An 18,322-nucleotide genomic window follows, 5' to 3' on the forward strand; every position below is an offset into this window, starting at 1 on the left:
AGTCGAAATCAAGAGTCAGGCGCTTAACTGACAGCCACCCAGGCACCCTGTGACTTGACAATTCTCATTTAACCAGTAAGTACTGGCAGCAGGGTCTGATACCAGAGGCCGACCGGATTTTAAAGCCCCAGCTCTTCCCCCGCTGTGCTCCGGGAGGTCCCTGCTTCTTAGCTGCGGGAGAGACCTGCTAAGAAGGCGGCAGGAGAGCTCGAAGTTGAACTTCACCTCCTTCACACGCATGCTGTGTTTGTACAGTTAGTCACACAGATGTCTCATTATCGAAGACAGTTTTTACGGACTCCTTCAAGGTTCTGTTAAATTCTGTGGTTCTTAGAAGAGGCGGGGTCCATCCCACGATGCCAAAAAGAAATGTCTCTAATAAAGGGCAGCTCTACACAGAGACGCAAAAACACAGGGCCGAAGTTCTAGTAAAATAGGAGTAAAATACGCATTCATTTACAAACATTCACTGAGTTCCTGCTATGAATGCAAAAATGAACACGTCTTAATCTGTACCTTGCGGGAGTTTACATAGATATACAGACCTCACGTGGTTTTTGCAATTATTTGCAGTGTGTTTTTTGCAAAATGTATTTTTTCCACAGTGCATTTACTAAAAACCATATTCTGACAATTTTCATGCCACCTCTTCTCTCTTGGTCAAAATGAGGATGCTAGATATTTGCAATATCAAAGTATACTAATGCAACCTGAGTGTCCAAAATTGAGCATCTGGATTAGTAAACTGTTATGACTATACAATGGAATGCTACACAAAATTAAGAATGCTGTATTGATATATTTGTATCATCGAGTAAAATAAAATCAACAAACATATATGTACTGTAGTCTCATTTTTGTGAGGCATAAGAATATATTTCTAATTTAAGAGAAAGTCCTGAAAGGATAGTCACCAAAATCCTCATGGTGGTGATCTCTGGGCCATGACATTACATAGGATTTTACTTTTTTTCCTGTGTTTATATGTGTTCTCTGCCTTTTTAAATAATGTTCATATAATTAAAAACTTATTTTCATTTTAAGTTTAATAAAGATTAAAACCAGGACATAAATGCAATCCTCAATTTTTATTCTCAAATTAAGTCCCAGAAAGTAGAAGGGGTATAGTGTGTCCATTAAGAAGAAAAGCATCACAGGAATATGCCCAGGAATATGCAAATAATAAATGCAAATACTCATGATGGAAAAACCAAGAATTCAATCTTTCTAGTTTTTGAAAAAAGCCAATGCCTTTTTTTTTTTTTGGTAGGCTCCATGCCCAAGGGGGGCCTTGAACACAAGAAATTAATTTCTTGAACAAGAAATGAAGTCTCATGTCCTAATGAGTGAGCCAGCTAGACACCCTGCCAATGCTATTTTTTTTTTTAAAGTGTCATGTCATTAAGGCCATCAGTTTTTGTTGTAAAACTTGGGAGGCTTTAGAATCAGATCTGTGTTCAGGTATAAAGATATAGCTCTGTGCAGGGCAAGCCACTTGGCATCAGCTTCCCAAACTGTAAAACAAGAAAAATAAGGCCAACTCCACGATGGTGTTGGGAAGCTGCAATCAGATTCACACGGTTCCGTGCCCAGTTAAACCACTGGTGGACACAATACATGGTGATTATTGCTGCTTTTGTTATTACTTGGTTTCATCACTTATCTGTGAAAAGAACAATGTCCTACACAAAGTTTATACATAAAACAGTGCAAGAGGCACCCATCAAGCATAACTTTTTTTTTTTTTAATTATTTTGTTTATTTTAGAGAGAGTGAGTGCATGAAGGAGCATGAGCAGGAGTGGAGCATAAGGGGAGGGAGAGTGAGAGGGAGAGAATCTTAATCAGACTCCAGGTGAGGGCTGAGCCAGATACTAGGCTCCGTCTTACAAACCTGAGATCATGACCTGAGCAGAAACCAAGAGTTGGCCACTCAACGGACTGAGACACCCAGCTGCCCTGCTAAATTTTTATTATATGAAAACGGATTCTTTCAGCGAATATTTGCTGAAGGAGAGCCTTGTATTAGCCCAGCAATGGAGGTAAAGACTTAATTACTTCCAACACGGAGCCCATGTCCAGTGGGGGAGGCGAGTAAGTAAACAGACAATTCTTATACTGTGGCAACTGCTACACACTTTGGATGCATGGAAATGACACTACTCCACGTGAGCAACACTGATTTTGTCCTCCATGGGCACGGCACCTTCACATGTGCACAGTCCTATGCCCGGGCCACAGCCAGGCTTGGTGAGGATGGAGACAGACTCAGAGATGGCTCCCCAGTGGATACAAAGTCTGCTTGAGTGTTGAAGAACAAGGAGGAGGCAGGCAAGTGAAAACAGCAGAGAAGACAGCCACGGCAAGGAAATAGCATGTAAAAATACAACCTGGGAGAATGTGATTTTCCATCTTCACGGGATATCAAAGAGTCCATTTAGTACAAGAGAAGGAAGCCAGTGGCGGAGAATAAATGCTAAGACGAGTAAGTGCTAAACAGGACCATGTAATGATGAATGGTTTGGGTTTTATTCTAAAAGCAATGGAAAGCCACTGAAGGGTTTTAATAAAATACAACTGACAAAAGTACATGGCAAATAAATATCATATTTATTTAATATGTTATTTGATCTATTGTATTTTTTCAAAGGAGATGGTTAAATGTAGTTTTTTTTTTTCCTAATCAATTCTCTATTATTTACCAGCAGAATGTTCTAAGTATTTAGTACTGCTGGTAGAAATATAATGAAATTTCCTCACTTTGGGGCAATTCAATTAGAAATTTATTGTCATGTTACATGTAGGTAGCTATTCATCTCTGTTGTGCTCTATTTTACTGTTGCTGTTAAAGGATAAATACTTCTCATAAACATTACATTAAAATAACAAAAACATGCTGTTTTAATGCTAATCCTCAAAAGCAGATGATTATTAGATTAATATTACAGACGGCCAAAAATTCATCGTACGGCTGAGATCAAAGAAGGCCATGTACTTGGAAATGTTTTAAGTCCCCAAAGCAAAGGCTATTTCACCTATTTGTTTCATCAGCTGGTACATTATCAATGTCAATGGAAAAGGAAAAGTCAGTAGGTGTATCTGATTGTGTTCTCTGGACATCTTCAAAGGCTTATGACTGTGTGTCAACTTCAAAAGACACAGAGGGCACTCTGGAGACATCTCCCTGGTGTTCTCTCCATTGCTGGCCCTGACAAACATCTTTTCCCCCAAAGAAGGAAACTGGGGGAAAGACTTCCTTTTTATTCATTAAGAATACAGTCCATTTGATTTTCATCCCCATGTTATACTCTTCCTTCAGAGCTGCCAACACAAAGACTAACACTTTACACCCCAAATCATGCACCAAGGCTCAGCTCAAATGTTGTTCTCTCACCGAGGCTCCTGACCACCTCAACCAGAAGTGACCTCCCCAAACTCTGTGGACCTAAGCCGCGTATGCATTCATTTCCTGAAGCTCTTAGCACAAACACTAATGTGCATTTGGAAGTTTGTGCATATGGTTTTGCCATCTATTACTATGTGTTTAATAATCATTTTCCTTACTGAATCTCAGTATTTCCCATCTGCAAAATGGGATAATTCCGGTGGGGAAGAACAGCTTTATTTATTTTAAAGATCTTATCGATTTATTTTGAGAAAGACAGAAAGAATGTGAAAGTATGCAAGCAGAAGGAGAGACAGAAGCAGAGGGAGGGAGAGAATCTCAAGCAGACTCCATGCTGAATGTGGAGACCAACATAGGGCTCAATCTCATGACCCTGAGGTCATGACCTGAGCTAAATTCAAGAGTGGGATGCCTAACCGACTGAGCCACCCAGGAGCACCAAGGACAGCTCTTTTTACATGTTATTTTATAAATGTGGTGAGATTCAGAGAAGTCAAATAGCTTACCTAAAGCTATAAAGCTAATAATCAAATATTTCTAAAATCTAAGTCTTGTATATTTCCCATTATTCCACAATTATCTGCTATAACATTGAATCTGTAAAAGTAGTAGAAGAATTATATTTCAATACATACCTGCTTCATGAATCTCTTCCTTTCCAGTATATGAGGAAAACACCTGTCTAGAGAATTTGTACTGTTGTTCTCGGAAATTATTTTGTAAATAGTCCATCAGCATGACATAACCAGACTGCTGCATTGTAAGAACTTCACAAAACACAGCCAACTGGAAAAAAAAACATCATTTAACATATAGCTTAACATATCTGCTTCAAAGGCATCTGCAAATGCTTTAAAATAGATATTCAGTAGTAAATCTTAGAAAGTAATTATTTTTAAGTTGCTTCAAATTTCTGCATTTGTTTGAATTTCCAAGATTACCTGGCTTTCAGAGATGCTAACTGTATCTTTAAAAATAATCCAGTCCACAGTGTCTGTGCAGGGAGGAGATGTCAATGAGCCGTTGTAAGTGTAATACTTGTCAGTCGAGTTTGGCAGAAGGTTCAGCAATATGAAGGGATCTAAGGCAGCCTGTTTCCCTACAAAGTAACAACATGCATCTCGGTTGGAATCTCAACACCTGAACTTGAGTGGCTCAAGGCTTCTATGAAACAGAGGCATATGGTTTGTTATAAATGTAATAAGAAATGAAACTAAGAATATTTGAGATACATTTCAAAAATGGTGACAAAACCAACATATTTTGAATTTCTTTACAAATATTGCTACATAGGGTTAAATATTTCAACTTTCAGAGACTGATTTCTCAACTGGAGAGATTATTTCACATATAAAATATATTCAGAAATCATGTAATCATCTTAGTAGATACAGTAAAATCATTTGAGAAGACTTAATACCAGTTTGTGAAAAACATCAAAAGCAAAACCATATTCTGGTGAAGATTATTTTCAAAAGCCTGTAGTAAACATTGTATTTAAGAATGACTTACTGGGTAAGTTTTCCTCCTAGAGATAAAGAATGAGAGAAAAAACTCCTGCTATCACCATTTCTAATTAACCCTGAACTGGAGGACTGGGCCAGTGCAATAAGGTAAGAAAAAGAAAAAAAAATCATAAATATTGGATATTTTCCAAATACATGATTGTGCATGGAAAACACTGAAAAGGATTTATAGACTTAGAATTAAAAAATATATTTTGTAAAGTCACTGTACATAGGACCAATATACCAAAATTAATTTTATTTCTATGTACTGGTATCAAACAACAGAAAATGAAACTTAAAGCAACGTAACAAATATCAAATACGAGTAAACCTAACAAATGATGAGTATGACATCTACAATGACAATCACAGAACTTTCTTGAGATTAGATAAAAACCTTAAAATGATGGGAAATACCAAGTTCATGAGTCAGAAGATTTAGTATTGTGAAGGTGTTGATTGTCCCCAAACTGATTTATGGAGTCAACAAATCCCAGAAACTTCTGTACATGTGTGTATGTATGTGTATTTACTGACACACTGATTTTAAAACTTAAATGGAAAACAAAAGTTAAGACAATCTTGAACAATAACAAAGTCACTGGAGAACTTTCACTACCAGGTAAGAAGATCTATTTTATTAAACTATAGAAATCATGACAGTGACATATTCATGCAAAGATAGACAGAGAATAATGAAAGAGAATAGAGAACCCAGACCCATACATATAGAGTCACTTGGTTTAAGACAGGAAAAATTACCATGTAGTGGGAACAGACAGCCTTTTCAGTAAACAGTGCTGTATCAATTGGCTGTCCTCATGGAAAAGCTGAATCATGATTCCCTACCTCACACCGTAAGCACCATGAGTTCTAAGTAGATTAGAGATCTAAATGTGAACAGAATCATAAGGTTTTTTAGAGGAAAATAGAAAATTATTTTTATGACTTTAAAGTAGGCTGAGATTTCTGAAATGGCACACAAGAAGCTTTCACCATAAAGGGAGAAATGATGACGTCTAGTACATGATAATTAAGATCTATTTATCAAAAGCCACTACTAAGGAAATAAATGGTAAGACAGGATGGAAAGCATAGTCTGGATACAATATACAGGATAATAAATATGGATTTTATTTCTACATACAACAATAATGATTTTATATCTTGTGCCCAGAATAAAGAATTCCTTTTTTTTTTTAAAAAAGATTTTATTTATTTATTCATGAGAGACACAGAGAGAAAGGCAGAGACAAGAGGAAGAAGAGAAGCAGCTCCCTGCAGGGAGCCCAATGTGGGACTTGATATCAAGACATCGGGGTCATACCTTGAGCTGAAAGCATTGAGGTCAACCATTGAGCCCCTCAGGCTCAGAATAGAGAATTCCTATTAAAAAATTGGTAGAGCTTTCCATCTGGCCTTACACCTCTGAAACATTCCAACTGTATCTTTTTCCTAGGATCCTCCCATTTTTGCTTTTGGATCTTCCCAGCAGCACTTCTCAGTAGCACCGTCTTGGCTACTCAGCTTTCCGCCTACCAGCCCTCACTCAGACAGCAATGTGCCAGCCAGAGGACATGTGCCCCCTCCCCTCCCCATCCCATGTCCCCCTTCCATCTCCGTCCCTTGTCCTCCTCCCCTCTCCATCCTGTGGCCCCCTCCCCTCTCCATCCCATGTCCTCCTCCCCTCCCAGTGTCTCCCTCCCCTCCCCATCTCGCCCCCCCATCCCATGCCCCCTCCCCTCTCCATCCCGAGTGCCCCTCCCCTCCCTGTCCCATGTCCCCCTCCCCTCCCCATCCCTTGTCCTCCTCCCCTCAGAGCATGCCCCACTGGGTGCGGGGGACCCCCCGCCCCAAGCTGGGGGGTGGTGCACTTAGGGCCTCGCCTGGGAGCCCGATGCTACTGTGGTCATCACAGCATCTCACAAGTTGATGAGAGCATCATCCGCGTGGCTCTGTGGAAACCGAGCAGGTGGTGGGAGCTGGGGGCGCGTGGGGCACACGGGGCGCGGTGACCGCATGAGCTGCGGTGGGAGGACCCCCGGGCCTCAGCCCCCCGCGGCCCGGCTGCTGCGGGAGAAGCAACCCCGCTGCTTGAGCTCCCCGAGGCTACCCGGAGGCCCCCGGGCTGCACAGGAACCCAGGACGCCTCTACCCGCCGGCCACAGCGTCAGCCGGCTTTCCGATCAGCTGCGGGGCTTTAAATAAAAACACCAGTGTTGGGGATCCCTGGGTGGCTCAGTGGTTTAGCGCCTGCCTTTGGCCCAGGGCGCGATCCTGGAGTCCCGGATCGAGTCCCGCGTCAGGCTCCTGGCATGGAGCCTGCTTCTCCCTCCTCCTGTGTCTCTGCCTCTCTCTCTCTCTCTATGTCTATCAGAAATAATAAATTAAAAAAAATATTAAAAAAAAAACAAAAAACCCCACCAGTGTTCCAGACCCCACCTGGACCGATTTAATTTAAATCTCTAGGAGTAGGGCCTGCGCATCTCCATTTGCAGGAAAGCATCCCCTGGTGATTTAAACATGCAGCCGGCACTGAAAACCCAGAGTAGGGGCACCTGGTGGCCCAGGGCGTGACCCCGGGGTCCCTGGGATCAAATCCTGGGTCAGGCTCCCCACACGGAGCCTGCTCCTCCCTCTGCCTGGGCCTCTGCCTCTCTTTCTGCGTCTTTCTGAATAAATAAATTAAATCTTAAAAAAAGAAAAAGAAAACCAAAAGTACGGTGAAGCTTTTGCAAGATGTTAGGTCTTTTTGAACCCTCTTTCCACCTGATAAAGTAAAATGACTGGCCCAGATTATTTTCATAGTCTATTCCAACTCTAAACTCCATGAAGACTGGGCATATCCAGAAAGCCTCAAAGAAAAAGAAATCCATTTAGAAGTTAAATTACTGAATGCTAATTTTTCTACAATCCAGAAAGTTTTGAAGGAAGGAGGGAATGCTGGTAATAATTAAAATTATAGATAACTGCTTCCAGTCTGAAATTAAGACTGAAACTTAGAAATGAAAATCTGCTTGGCTGAATCGATAATGTTGTGTATATACAACCTAAATCTAATTTTAAACCGTTGGAAAATTCAAGTTCTGCTTGGTTTAGCAGATTCATTAGTAACTTCTAAAAGTATGTCTCCCTCTCTTTCCGTATCAACATGAGATTATCAGAATTCAGACTCGGATTCATGTTATCTGAAACTGAGAAAAATATCTTTAATATGTGAATGTTTCCCACTTTCAGATTTATGCTTTTAATATCCAAAAAATGTTATGATTAAATAACCTCCTTCTTAATCACCAATGGGCTACAACTGTTTCTTTTTTCTGCTGAAGACGAAATTTATCCTACAAATGTTCTGTGGAAATGCGGATGTGGAGAATACTAATTAAGTCAGGAGCCAAACATTGACTCACTGCTAAATTAGGCGGGAAATGAAATGACACCGTGAGAGTTTTGAGGCCAGAAAGGGAAGAAAGGAGGTGAGATCTGAATAGGGACGGTGAAACAGAGAATTTTCTTGAAATACTGTTTTGTACCTTGTTTTGTTTTTAAAATGTTATTTACATATACATCCTAGATTTCTGTCTTGGATATCACAGGACTTTTCAATTGAAAGTAGAGCTTTTCAATGAGGCCATGGTCTTTCAAGAAAATTGGAATAAGGTAATTTTTTGAATATACGTCTAGCAAAGACATTTGCTTCCTCTGAATCACCTCGCTACTGTTAACACAGGCGAGAATCACACCTGAGTCAATGCGGCTGTACTGGCAACCAGTCGCTATTCATTTGAACACACACTGGTGACTAACCCATCAACCAGATGCTCCCCTTTTATAGGAGGTTGCTAGCAAGGGGGGAAGATGAATAGGAGGGAGATAAGGAGACAAAGACCGTGATAGGGTCACGCACAGGGAAGAGCCCCTAAATACCTGACCGACTCTTGCTACTTAGGGCGGTAAGATTAAGAAGGGGCCATGTCAACACAGTCTGCAAGGACTCTGCAGTATACAAATTCCTGGGCTGAATTTGTGATTAAGAAAGCATCAGAAACCGTCCTTATGCCAACTCCCAGTTGAGAATCACGGATGATGTTCCTTGGGGTGTGTCTCTTCCTCTGCAACTTGGAAGAGTCCAACCAACCAACAGTTCTCTTGTTTTTGTGGACTCCGCTTGGGGGTATCAACATGCCAGCCTGTGTCGATGCCGCCTCACCCGCTCTCTCGCCCAACACGGAGCAGGTATGGTGGAAGGAAGGGACAGAAGGAGAGGTCGGAGTGGGGAACGGACGGGACATGGGTCTGTCTCTTGGAGGAATATAGGAAATGAGGAATCGGCCCACGTTGGAATAAGAGATTTCATAGTCTCGATGATCGCGGGAAGTGTGGCTCGTTGAACAACTGACATTCTGCGGAGAATACGGAGCAGGACCGGGGAGCGAGGCTGCAGCTCCACGTCACCGCCTCCCGGCCGCCACGGCCAAGGGCCAATATTGGGAAGCCTTCAGTTTATGGGGCACGAGGGGATTTTCTAGACTCTGAGATAGATTTAGTCTAAGAACTCTCAAAATAGAGACATTTACCTTTCAGAGGATTTCACTTATTTGGTTTGTACAGATCATATCTAATAACCATTCAGGTCAAATTGACGCATATAACTAATACGAATCCCCACAGCGTAGAGGGAGCAAACTCCGTGGACAGAGCAGGATCTGCACCCTGGCTCTACTACCACTTCTTAACCATATAAGCTCACGTGTCCTTGCTGACTATATTGAAATATTAAGTGTCTAGTGGGGCGGGTGATACACCTGCAGGATTATTATTCTCTTTTCTGGTAAAGGAGGAGGAAAGAAGCCAGTGCACAAGTAGCAGGGCAGAGACTCAGAGAGCAGAGGACCCGGGGGGCAGATTGGGAAGTGGCCCCAGGCAGTCCGAGAGACAGGAAGTTCTGTTTCCAAACTAAGAGCCAGGAGACAGGCCGAATGGCGCTGCTGGGAATCCAGATTCTCAGGGAGGTTATTAGGCGGCAGCCGAGGCTCCGATGAAGCACTTCCCTCAATGGCTTGCGCACAGTTAACATTCAAAAGGAAACCTTAGCCAAAGAATATGAGCAAATTGGTTCTTAAACTCCTGTGAGCCTCATAGGACGCTCCTAGGGAGACCCAGAAACAACGATGAAGCCTCGGGAACAAGCGGCCCAAGTGCCGCAGCCCAAGTCAGGACTAACCCCCTCTTATTGGGCCCTGGGGCTGCCGCAAGGCCTGGAGACATTCAGAGTTCACGTTCCGCACGAGTTTCAGTGTAGGGATTCAAACAAGCTGCCTTCCTTCAGTCTTGATAGAATCCACTTTCCGACTAAGTGAGGGAAAAATTAAGCGTGGCTTATGGCATTCAGTGCCCAATTCCGCAATCGAGTGGATGGAGGGAGGTAACAACTTCATCTTGCATTTGATTGCACCTTTCAAAAAAAACCCAATGAAAGCAGCCCTGCGTGAGCTCACCGATTCCTGACTTCTGCAAAGTTCTGTCAATCAAGATCATCACATGTGGGCGACAGAGAGGAATCAATGCTAGGCCTGGCTTTTGCTTTCAAAAAGGATCTATATGAATTTGGTTCCTGCTTTCAAAATTTTGCAGCTTCCTGGAGAGGAATGATTCTTATTTTAGCAGTAACTCAGAGCAGCAGCTTTAATACCGTGTGTGTGGATGCTTACTAAAAATAAAATAACAATAATAACAGGTTGGCTGTCTGTTGCCCATGTTGTCACAAGCATTCACCGTGACAAATGCCAAGATCCACGGTGGAACAATATCAAAGCATATGGCATCTTCTTCTATGTAAGTGTTTGCCTTCTTCCAAAAACCCTGTCATACTGGAAAAGCAAAGGACCTATCAAGGAAACCACCGGGAAATAAATTTTAACTTGAGTAATAATTCTCTTTTCAGTTTAAAACATAATGTTTATGAAATTAACTGGTCTCAGATTATAGAGTCTTTAACAAATGTACAATGCAGTCAGAATGGATGAATACATTTTATTTTTTAAAGATTTATTCATTTGAGAGAGGGAAAGAGCATGCTCCAGCGCATGTAGGGCACAGGGGGAGGACGGAGGGAGACACAGAACCCCAAGTGGACTTCTCACTGAGCATGGAGCCCAACTCGGGGCTCAATCCCAAGACTTGAGATCATGACCTGAGCCTAAATCAAGAGTGGGATGCTTAACCAACGCAGGCGCCCCCAGAGTAGATAAATACATTTTAAATGCGTGATGTCATTATCTTCAAGAATAAAATAAAAAAACTTCAATTTCCTGCTTAACATGAACATTTTATGATTTTTATAAGACCAAAATTTCAGGTAAGATATTCTTTAGTGAGATGCGTATAAATCGTCAAGTGTGAGAACTGAAAGATTGCTCCTCTTTGAAAAGGTCTTTCCTTCCTCCTCTTGGAACAACTTACATTTGTAATATTATAAACATTCACATGCATCCAAAGGAGAAATCTGGAAGAAGGAGATTTCTCCAAAGAGCTTACCGAAACGGCTGACACTCTCGACTCCGTCAATAATTGCTTTGTAATCCAGATTTTCTTCCATGCCAACCTATTAAAGAAGAATGACATTCTAAGAATGGGATAAAATATTTGATTAACTCTTCAATGACTCTTATTTGATGACTCTTCAATGAAAAGATGAATGCATTGCATTTTCAGTGCCCAAAAGCAAAGCCCTCCAAACGCATACTTGTTTTTTAAACAGGGAGATAAAAACAAGTAACGCACACAGAAATCAGCTACCTTTTCAATTCTGCACTGAGAAAAGTACACCGTAAAACTGCGGCTTCACAGCCCCTGCTCCACGTGCTTAGGATGCTGTGCGTGTGCCCAGGGGCCAGTCCGGGCCGCACAACAGCCGCCCGCGGAAAGCCACGTACCCCATCAGTGAAAGCAAGAGCCCCCTCTGCCACACAGCAGCCAGGGGGCTGTTCTGTTTGAAGACCATCACCAGTTACTCCCACTGGCAAGCTCTTCCATCAAAGAGCATGCCTCAAAACGTCATATCAGGTGATCGCGGAAGGAATTAGGTTAGCGTTCAATCTACGCATCATGATTACCTCGAACAGAACGGATAAAGCTCTTAACTTCCCTTTTGCTTTTACTGCTTCCTCAAAACTTGAAAACCGGTCCGCGTCAAAGCAGTAGATCTGCATCTGCGGATGCAACAGTGACAGCTTTATTATACACGAGGACATCCAAAGGGCACCATAGGAGCGATAAAGTAATTCACCAATTCAATAAATACTGTTAGAAAGGCTCTTTAAAGCTGCATGACTCTATATTCTGTACAGTTTCAGAATCTTTTATCCATTACACGTGCAGACGCCTGCATTCACTATCACTTACCACCCTGCAGGGAGGAAGGAAATGCAACGTGAGACACATGGAGGACAGAAACGGCCGCAATGGGGCTAACAGGGAATACTGAGGCAATAACATCCTAGAAAAGCCGTCTCATAAGATAAACTATCAAATATCACTGTGACTATTTTGTTGGAATTCTTTCAAGTGCGGTTTCATCTTTGGCTGGTCGTGCCTTTCCTAATGGTCTGGGTTACCTTTTTGGACATTATCATACCACCTTTCAGTTCTTTTGAGACTTCTGTATTTATTTGAGAGCGAGCGGGAGAGGGCGCTTGCGGGGAGGAGGGACAGAGGGGGGTGGGGACGGAGAACCTCAAGCAGACTCTGCACTGAGCTCAGAGCCCAGCACAGGGCCTGACCTCCCAACCTTGAGATCATGACCTGAGCCGAAGGCAAGAGCCGGGCGCTCGGTGGACTGTGCCGCCCGGGGCCCCCGCGTTCTGCTAATGGTGAAACGCTCAAGGACTCTCCACGTCTACCTACAAAATACCAAAAAGAATTTCAAGGTCCTTATTCCGAGTGTCCTGTCCTGCTGCCAGGCTGTGTCCCTTGTGAGGTTCTCCTTCAGCCTCTCCTCTTGCTGCTCACCGTGCGCCCCACGTCCCGAGCGTGGAAATCGGGCCCCTCAGCCCGTTGGAAAGCCTCTGCCAAGGCCGATGCTGGGTTGGAGCCACAACTGGAGAGACAGCAGGTGTGAGGGCCAGGACGGCCGTGGCTCCTGCCCCAGGTGATGGCAAAGACTGCTGGGAGAGGGGCTGTAAACCAACCTGGGGGGGGCAGCTGCAACACTGGTGGAGGAGGTGAAGGCGGGTGTGGGCAGGGGGCGGGCAGGGGGCAAGAGGGGAGGACCGAGGGCACCGGGAGGTAGCTGGCTGTGACTGCAGCTGAGCGCACGGCGGAGAAGACACAATGGTGGGGGACAGGCAGGGGCCACGCCATGGGGCTCTGGGGAGCGTAGGGTCCCTCCAGCCACCTGGGCCGGGGGCGGGGACCAGTTCCGAGGCAAGAGACAAAGGTGGGCCGCAGTCCCTCGGCCCTCCCACCTCACCTAGGGCCAACCTGAGAGGACGGGGTGCAGGAGCCAACCCCCACCAAGTCAAGGATACCCTGAGCTCCCTGCGTGCACCTTGCTGGACAGAGTCCAAGGAAGAGAGACAACAAACACACAGTCCCTGGGAGAGAACCCGAGGGGCTTTCTAATAAGAAGATGTCTGAGGTGTAGTGCACAGATGCTGCACCATTTGTTCTGCTGGTGCAGGGGCTTGTGTGGTGAGGGGTTTTCTTCATTCTCCTCTTTGCTCTAAATGAGCAATATTGTGACAGAGTGAATCTCCCTGACGGGAGAACGTTCTATGTGTAAGGCATTGACTCTTATTTCCTTCGACAAACCAAATTTGATGAATGTGTTTTTCCTTAAGGATAATTAATATCCTTAACAGTTATCCACTGGGAAAAAAAATGGATCAGCTGTAAATGAGAATGTGCTTATCCACATTAAAAGTTTTTTAGTCCTTTAACAGATAATTCACTCATCTTATTTTTATTCTTGATAATAACTATTTTGACAACAAAAGGAACACAGTTTCATTACAACTAACTTTAAAAATATGGGAATTTTGAAGGAGAAAAGAAAAGGCACCTATCAGGCCGTCACCCAGGGAAAATCACTGTTCATGTCTTCTTGGCTTCCCTCAATTATTTTTACAACAGTAATAATTCTCTCTCTCATTTAATGTTCATAATAACTTCATAAGGCAGGTGCTACTCCTCTTATGTCACTTTCACAAGGGAGACATGGAAGCTCAGGTAAATTAAATATTTGCATAATGTCACGTCCATGATTCCTAAATGGTGAAGTCAGTAGTCAACCCTAGTCCATCCGACTCAGACTCGGGGCCCTCAGTCACTGTTTAACGAGCTTCCATGTTTTACAAAATCAGAGTAATGATACTGCAGTATTATTTTATATTCTGCTTTTTAAAAGCAGTAATATCTTAAAAAAGAAAAAACCCATTAATATCTCATGATGAACCTTTTCTGTGTAAATAAGTCATTGAAACACATGATTTTTACAAGATCGGTAATATTCCATCATAATATATTTTTTAAATACATTTTTATTCGCTAATTTCTAATTTCTACACTGAATGTGGGGCTCAAACTTCCAACCCGGAGATCAAGGGTCACATGTGTCACAGACTGAGCCAGCCACAAGCCCCTCCATCATGATGTATGCAACCATTTCCTTTTCTTTCAATTTTTTATTATTAAATATCTTTGCACATACATTTTTGAGCCTGTCTTCATTTTTTAGACTAAATTGTTATGAGTAGAAATGGTGGGCATTGGGAATAAAATGTGTAAAGTTCTGGATAAAAACAAGGAAAATACCAATTTATACTATTTCCAGATGTATCAAAGCGTTTGTTGTATACTCATTATTTATTATATGTATATATTTTTTTACCAAATTCAAACTTTAATTTTTTTTATTTATTTATGATAGAGAGAGAGGCAGAGACATAGGCAGAGGGAGAAGCAGGCTCCATGCACCGGGAGCCTGACGTGGGATTTGATCCCGGGTCTTCAGGATCGCGCCCTGGGCCAAAGGCAGGCACCAAACCGCTGCGCCACCCAGGGATCCCTTTTTTACCAAATTCAAAACTGAAAAATGTTCTCATTTTATTTTGCATTTCTCTGATACTCCAGTAAATTGATAAAATTTTCTTTTTTTTTTCCTCCTCCTGAGCTGTAAGAGAAATTTCATTTCTTTTACTCAACATCTGCTCAGACGTCAGACGTCTATAGTGTGGCCCCCTGGGTTGCCAAGAAGCGGAAAATCAAGTATGGGTCTTACTGAGCTTAGTCCAGTGAGGAAGGCAGATATCAACCAAGAAACCAGACAGATATAACTATAATTTATAAAATTTGATCATAAATTAATCAAGTCATACACTACATAAAAATCTCAATGGTTTAGAAAACGAAACAGAGTAACCCGTGGAACCAGACTTACTTCAAGTGGAAATTTTTGTCCTTCTAAACTATGTTCCGATCCTTCAGAAGACATATTGCATTTTCCCCAGTGGAAACTTATCTTGCTTGCTTTGAACACCATTTCTGAAACTCCTCCACTGAGACGGTAGTCATTAGTGAGATTAATCTCCACTTTAGAGAAAAAAAACAACAACAACACAGAATTGCATCTCTTTCTGAACATCAAAATTACAAATTTCAACTAACTTTTCCTCAGTCAGAGGTACATTAAAAAAAATTATTTGCTAAATGAAAAACAATGAAGTTGCCATTTGGAAGCTAAGCTTGTAACTCTGCAAAGATACACTGGATGTATCTCAGTGAACTAAGACAAAGACCTTCACTGCCTTAGGACTCGAACTGCAGCAGGCAGCTGGTCCCTCTGCCCTGTTCTGCTTGGTGTCCCGAAATCACCTGCCCCACAGCTCTGCTTTCCTAAGGCATTTGATGGTGCTGAGGGGACAGCGCAGAGAGAGAAGGAACAGAAAAGTGGAGAAGAAATGTCTTCCCTTGGAGGTGCCCCCGCTCACTTTCAACCCTCCCCACTCCTTATCAGCAGGTGTCGTGTCCCATGTCCTGGTCCCTGCAAGCAGGCATCATCCCCGCTTCAGGAGGCTCCCGCACTTCTGTCGGGTGGGAAATCCCTTCCCACTGGAGGGGTCTTAGCCATGTGATGTTTGCACCCCAAGGGGCAACCCAGAATCTTAACTGCTCTTGTTTGAGCTCCACAGTAGATATTTTCACTCTATTTTACAAACGGTCTGAAACCAATGCTTCTTTTAAGAGCCTTTTACTGTCTCTCCATCAGATTTAAATAGTCTTTGTTCCATGAGGCAAGAAACCATGGTTGGCGTTAGGGACTGAACCCAACATCTCGGCCAGCTAGCTAGAGACCTAAACTTCCATTAGTAATAATAACAACAACAACAAGCACAGTAGCAGCAATGCTCAACATTTCTGTATCACTTGCAATGTGCTAGGCACTGCACTGAGTACTTTATATGTGTTAAACACTTGCCTTTTACACAACCTCACACAATGAAGGAAGGGACACCATTAATACTCCCTTTTACAGACAGGGAAACTGAATCATAGAGTTTAGGTAACTTGCTAAACGTTCCACCCGTCACGGTTCCACTTGAAAGAGCCAGCAGTGAACCTAAAAAGGTCAAGCATTTAACTAGATTCCACTAAGGAAAATAAAGCAGATATTACCTGCTTTACTCCTCTGTAACATCTTTCAAGACTGGTAATGAGAATGTCAAGTTTCGGGACAATATGCTGTTATGTATTTAATGAACATCTTATAATGTATAATCATTTTATTAGTTATTCATTAATTTAAGAACACCTATTAAATGCTTAGTGTGTATAGGAACTGATAGAAAATTTCTTACCCTCATTGGACTTAAAATTACTACATTCAAATAATTGCATTACCAAAATATCAAGAATAAAGACTCACTAATGATAAAACCACTCAACATAGCTTCTATTATAATTTAGAATAGTTTTTCTGATGAGTATATTTGCTTTTATTATAGAACTTCCCCATATACATACAATTTTGTTTAAAATATAGTATCAGAAAAGGAAAGTTATTCACTCTTGAAGATTATTTTGTCCCTCTATTGTTTACTGGAATTTTTTTGTGGTATTATATTTTGTATATTTAGGGGAAAAAAAGACAGCTCTTTTAAAAAAGCATTTAGAGAATTCTTTCTGAGGACAGTATATAATTTTGAACTTTCTATATAGAAGCATTAATTTCTTTATTTTTTTTACTAATTTCTTTTCTTAAAATTCAATTATAGTTGATTGCTTTTTTTCGTGTCCCAATATTGAACATAGCATGGGGCTGAGCAAACAAGCGCCAACACAGTGTCCGAGGAAAGGAAATTCTGATTAACTAGGTGATTTAACCAGAGATGGAGTTATTAAACTGCATCAGCTGTATCCTGTGTTATCACATCTTCTGGTGGAGGCATCACTATTGTTCTATTATTGGAGAACAGGATGGGATGACCCAGGTCATTTTATTTTTGTACACATTTTCAAAATGTCATCTAAACTTCCGATTTACTGTATTCTACTTGGTTTCTTCTACTATAGTTTCAGGGCAGTTCATAGTACTTTACACACACAAAAAGGAAATGAAATAAAATGAAGGAAATGAAAATAAAATGAAATTGATATAAACATACTCTGAGCCCAATAGGCACACTCAAGTCAAACAAAATGCAAACATTTTACCTGTTTTCCCCGTGTTATGAATGAACGTGTTTTCCAAAGACGTTTTATCCCAACCCTGAAATTTAAGTTTCTTAAGATTCACGTTGACTTGGGTAAGATCTTCATCAATATTGATGGGAGACTGTTTGGGGCTACTACACGTTGGGTACTTCTTTCCCCAGTTTTTTTGATTCAGTGCTCCTAGGGAAAGGAAAGGGTAAGAAGTTAGTTTTTTAGATACTGTGCAAAAGCTCAGCTTTGTATTCTCAAGTAGTCCAGACATTTCGTAACCATAGATATAATAGTAGAAAATACTGGAACATCTTTGAATCGGTTCCTAAAGCAGTTGTGCCAGGGTGGGGTTCTGGGCTTTGCTGTGATCCACGGTCGGAGGCCTCTGTGAAGCCGCTCGAGCTCTGACTCAGCAAGGGCTCGGCTCAGCCCTCGCTCCTGGCTAATCGACAGCGGCCTCCCACCACCTCTCCGGCCTGTGCAAGGCCAGGTCCACCCAGCAGGTGCAGCAGGTGCCAGGTTCTGGCCTCCCTGTGTGCTCCGTGGGGCGGGTCCCTTCCGGCCTCCTGTCACCCCACCTACGTGATCCTCATGCTTTCCCTGAAATGTCTCCTCCTCTCTCTCACTCTTGTTTGTTATTTGTTATGTTGTGCCCAAGATTGCGAATCCGAGAAACCACTGAGGAGCTGACACCGATGCAAGTACAC

At 42.2% G+C, this 18,322-nt stretch overlaps 1 protein-coding gene across 1 annotated transcript in view; it reads right to left on the bottom strand.

Moving 5' to 3' along the window:
• The window catches only part of PTPRZ1 (protein tyrosine phosphatase receptor type Z1), a 156,241-nt gene that overhangs the window by 62,339 nt on the left and 75,580 nt on the right, over positions 1-18,322 (bottom strand). The window contains exons 3-8 of the mRNA XM_077855943.1: positions 17,625-17,804; positions 15,352-15,503; positions 12,029-12,124; positions 11,451-11,517; positions 4,347-4,504; positions 4,041-4,191 (exon numbers count right to left, since the gene is read on the bottom strand). Of these exons, the coding sequence (XP_077712069.1) occupies positions 4,041-4,191; positions 4,347-4,504; positions 11,451-11,517; positions 12,029-12,124; positions 15,352-15,503; positions 17,625-17,804 (804 nt within the window). The remainder of the gene's footprint in view (positions 1-4,040; positions 4,192-4,346; positions 4,505-11,450; positions 11,518-12,028; positions 12,125-15,351; positions 15,504-17,624; positions 17,805-18,322) is intronic.

This window comes from Canis aureus, chromosome 18, assembly GCF_053574225.1.
Source record: "Canis aureus isolate CA01 chromosome 18, VMU_Caureus_v.1.0, whole genome shotgun sequence".
Lineage (NCBI taxonomy): Eukaryota > Metazoa > Chordata > Mammalia > Carnivora > Canidae > Canis > Canis aureus.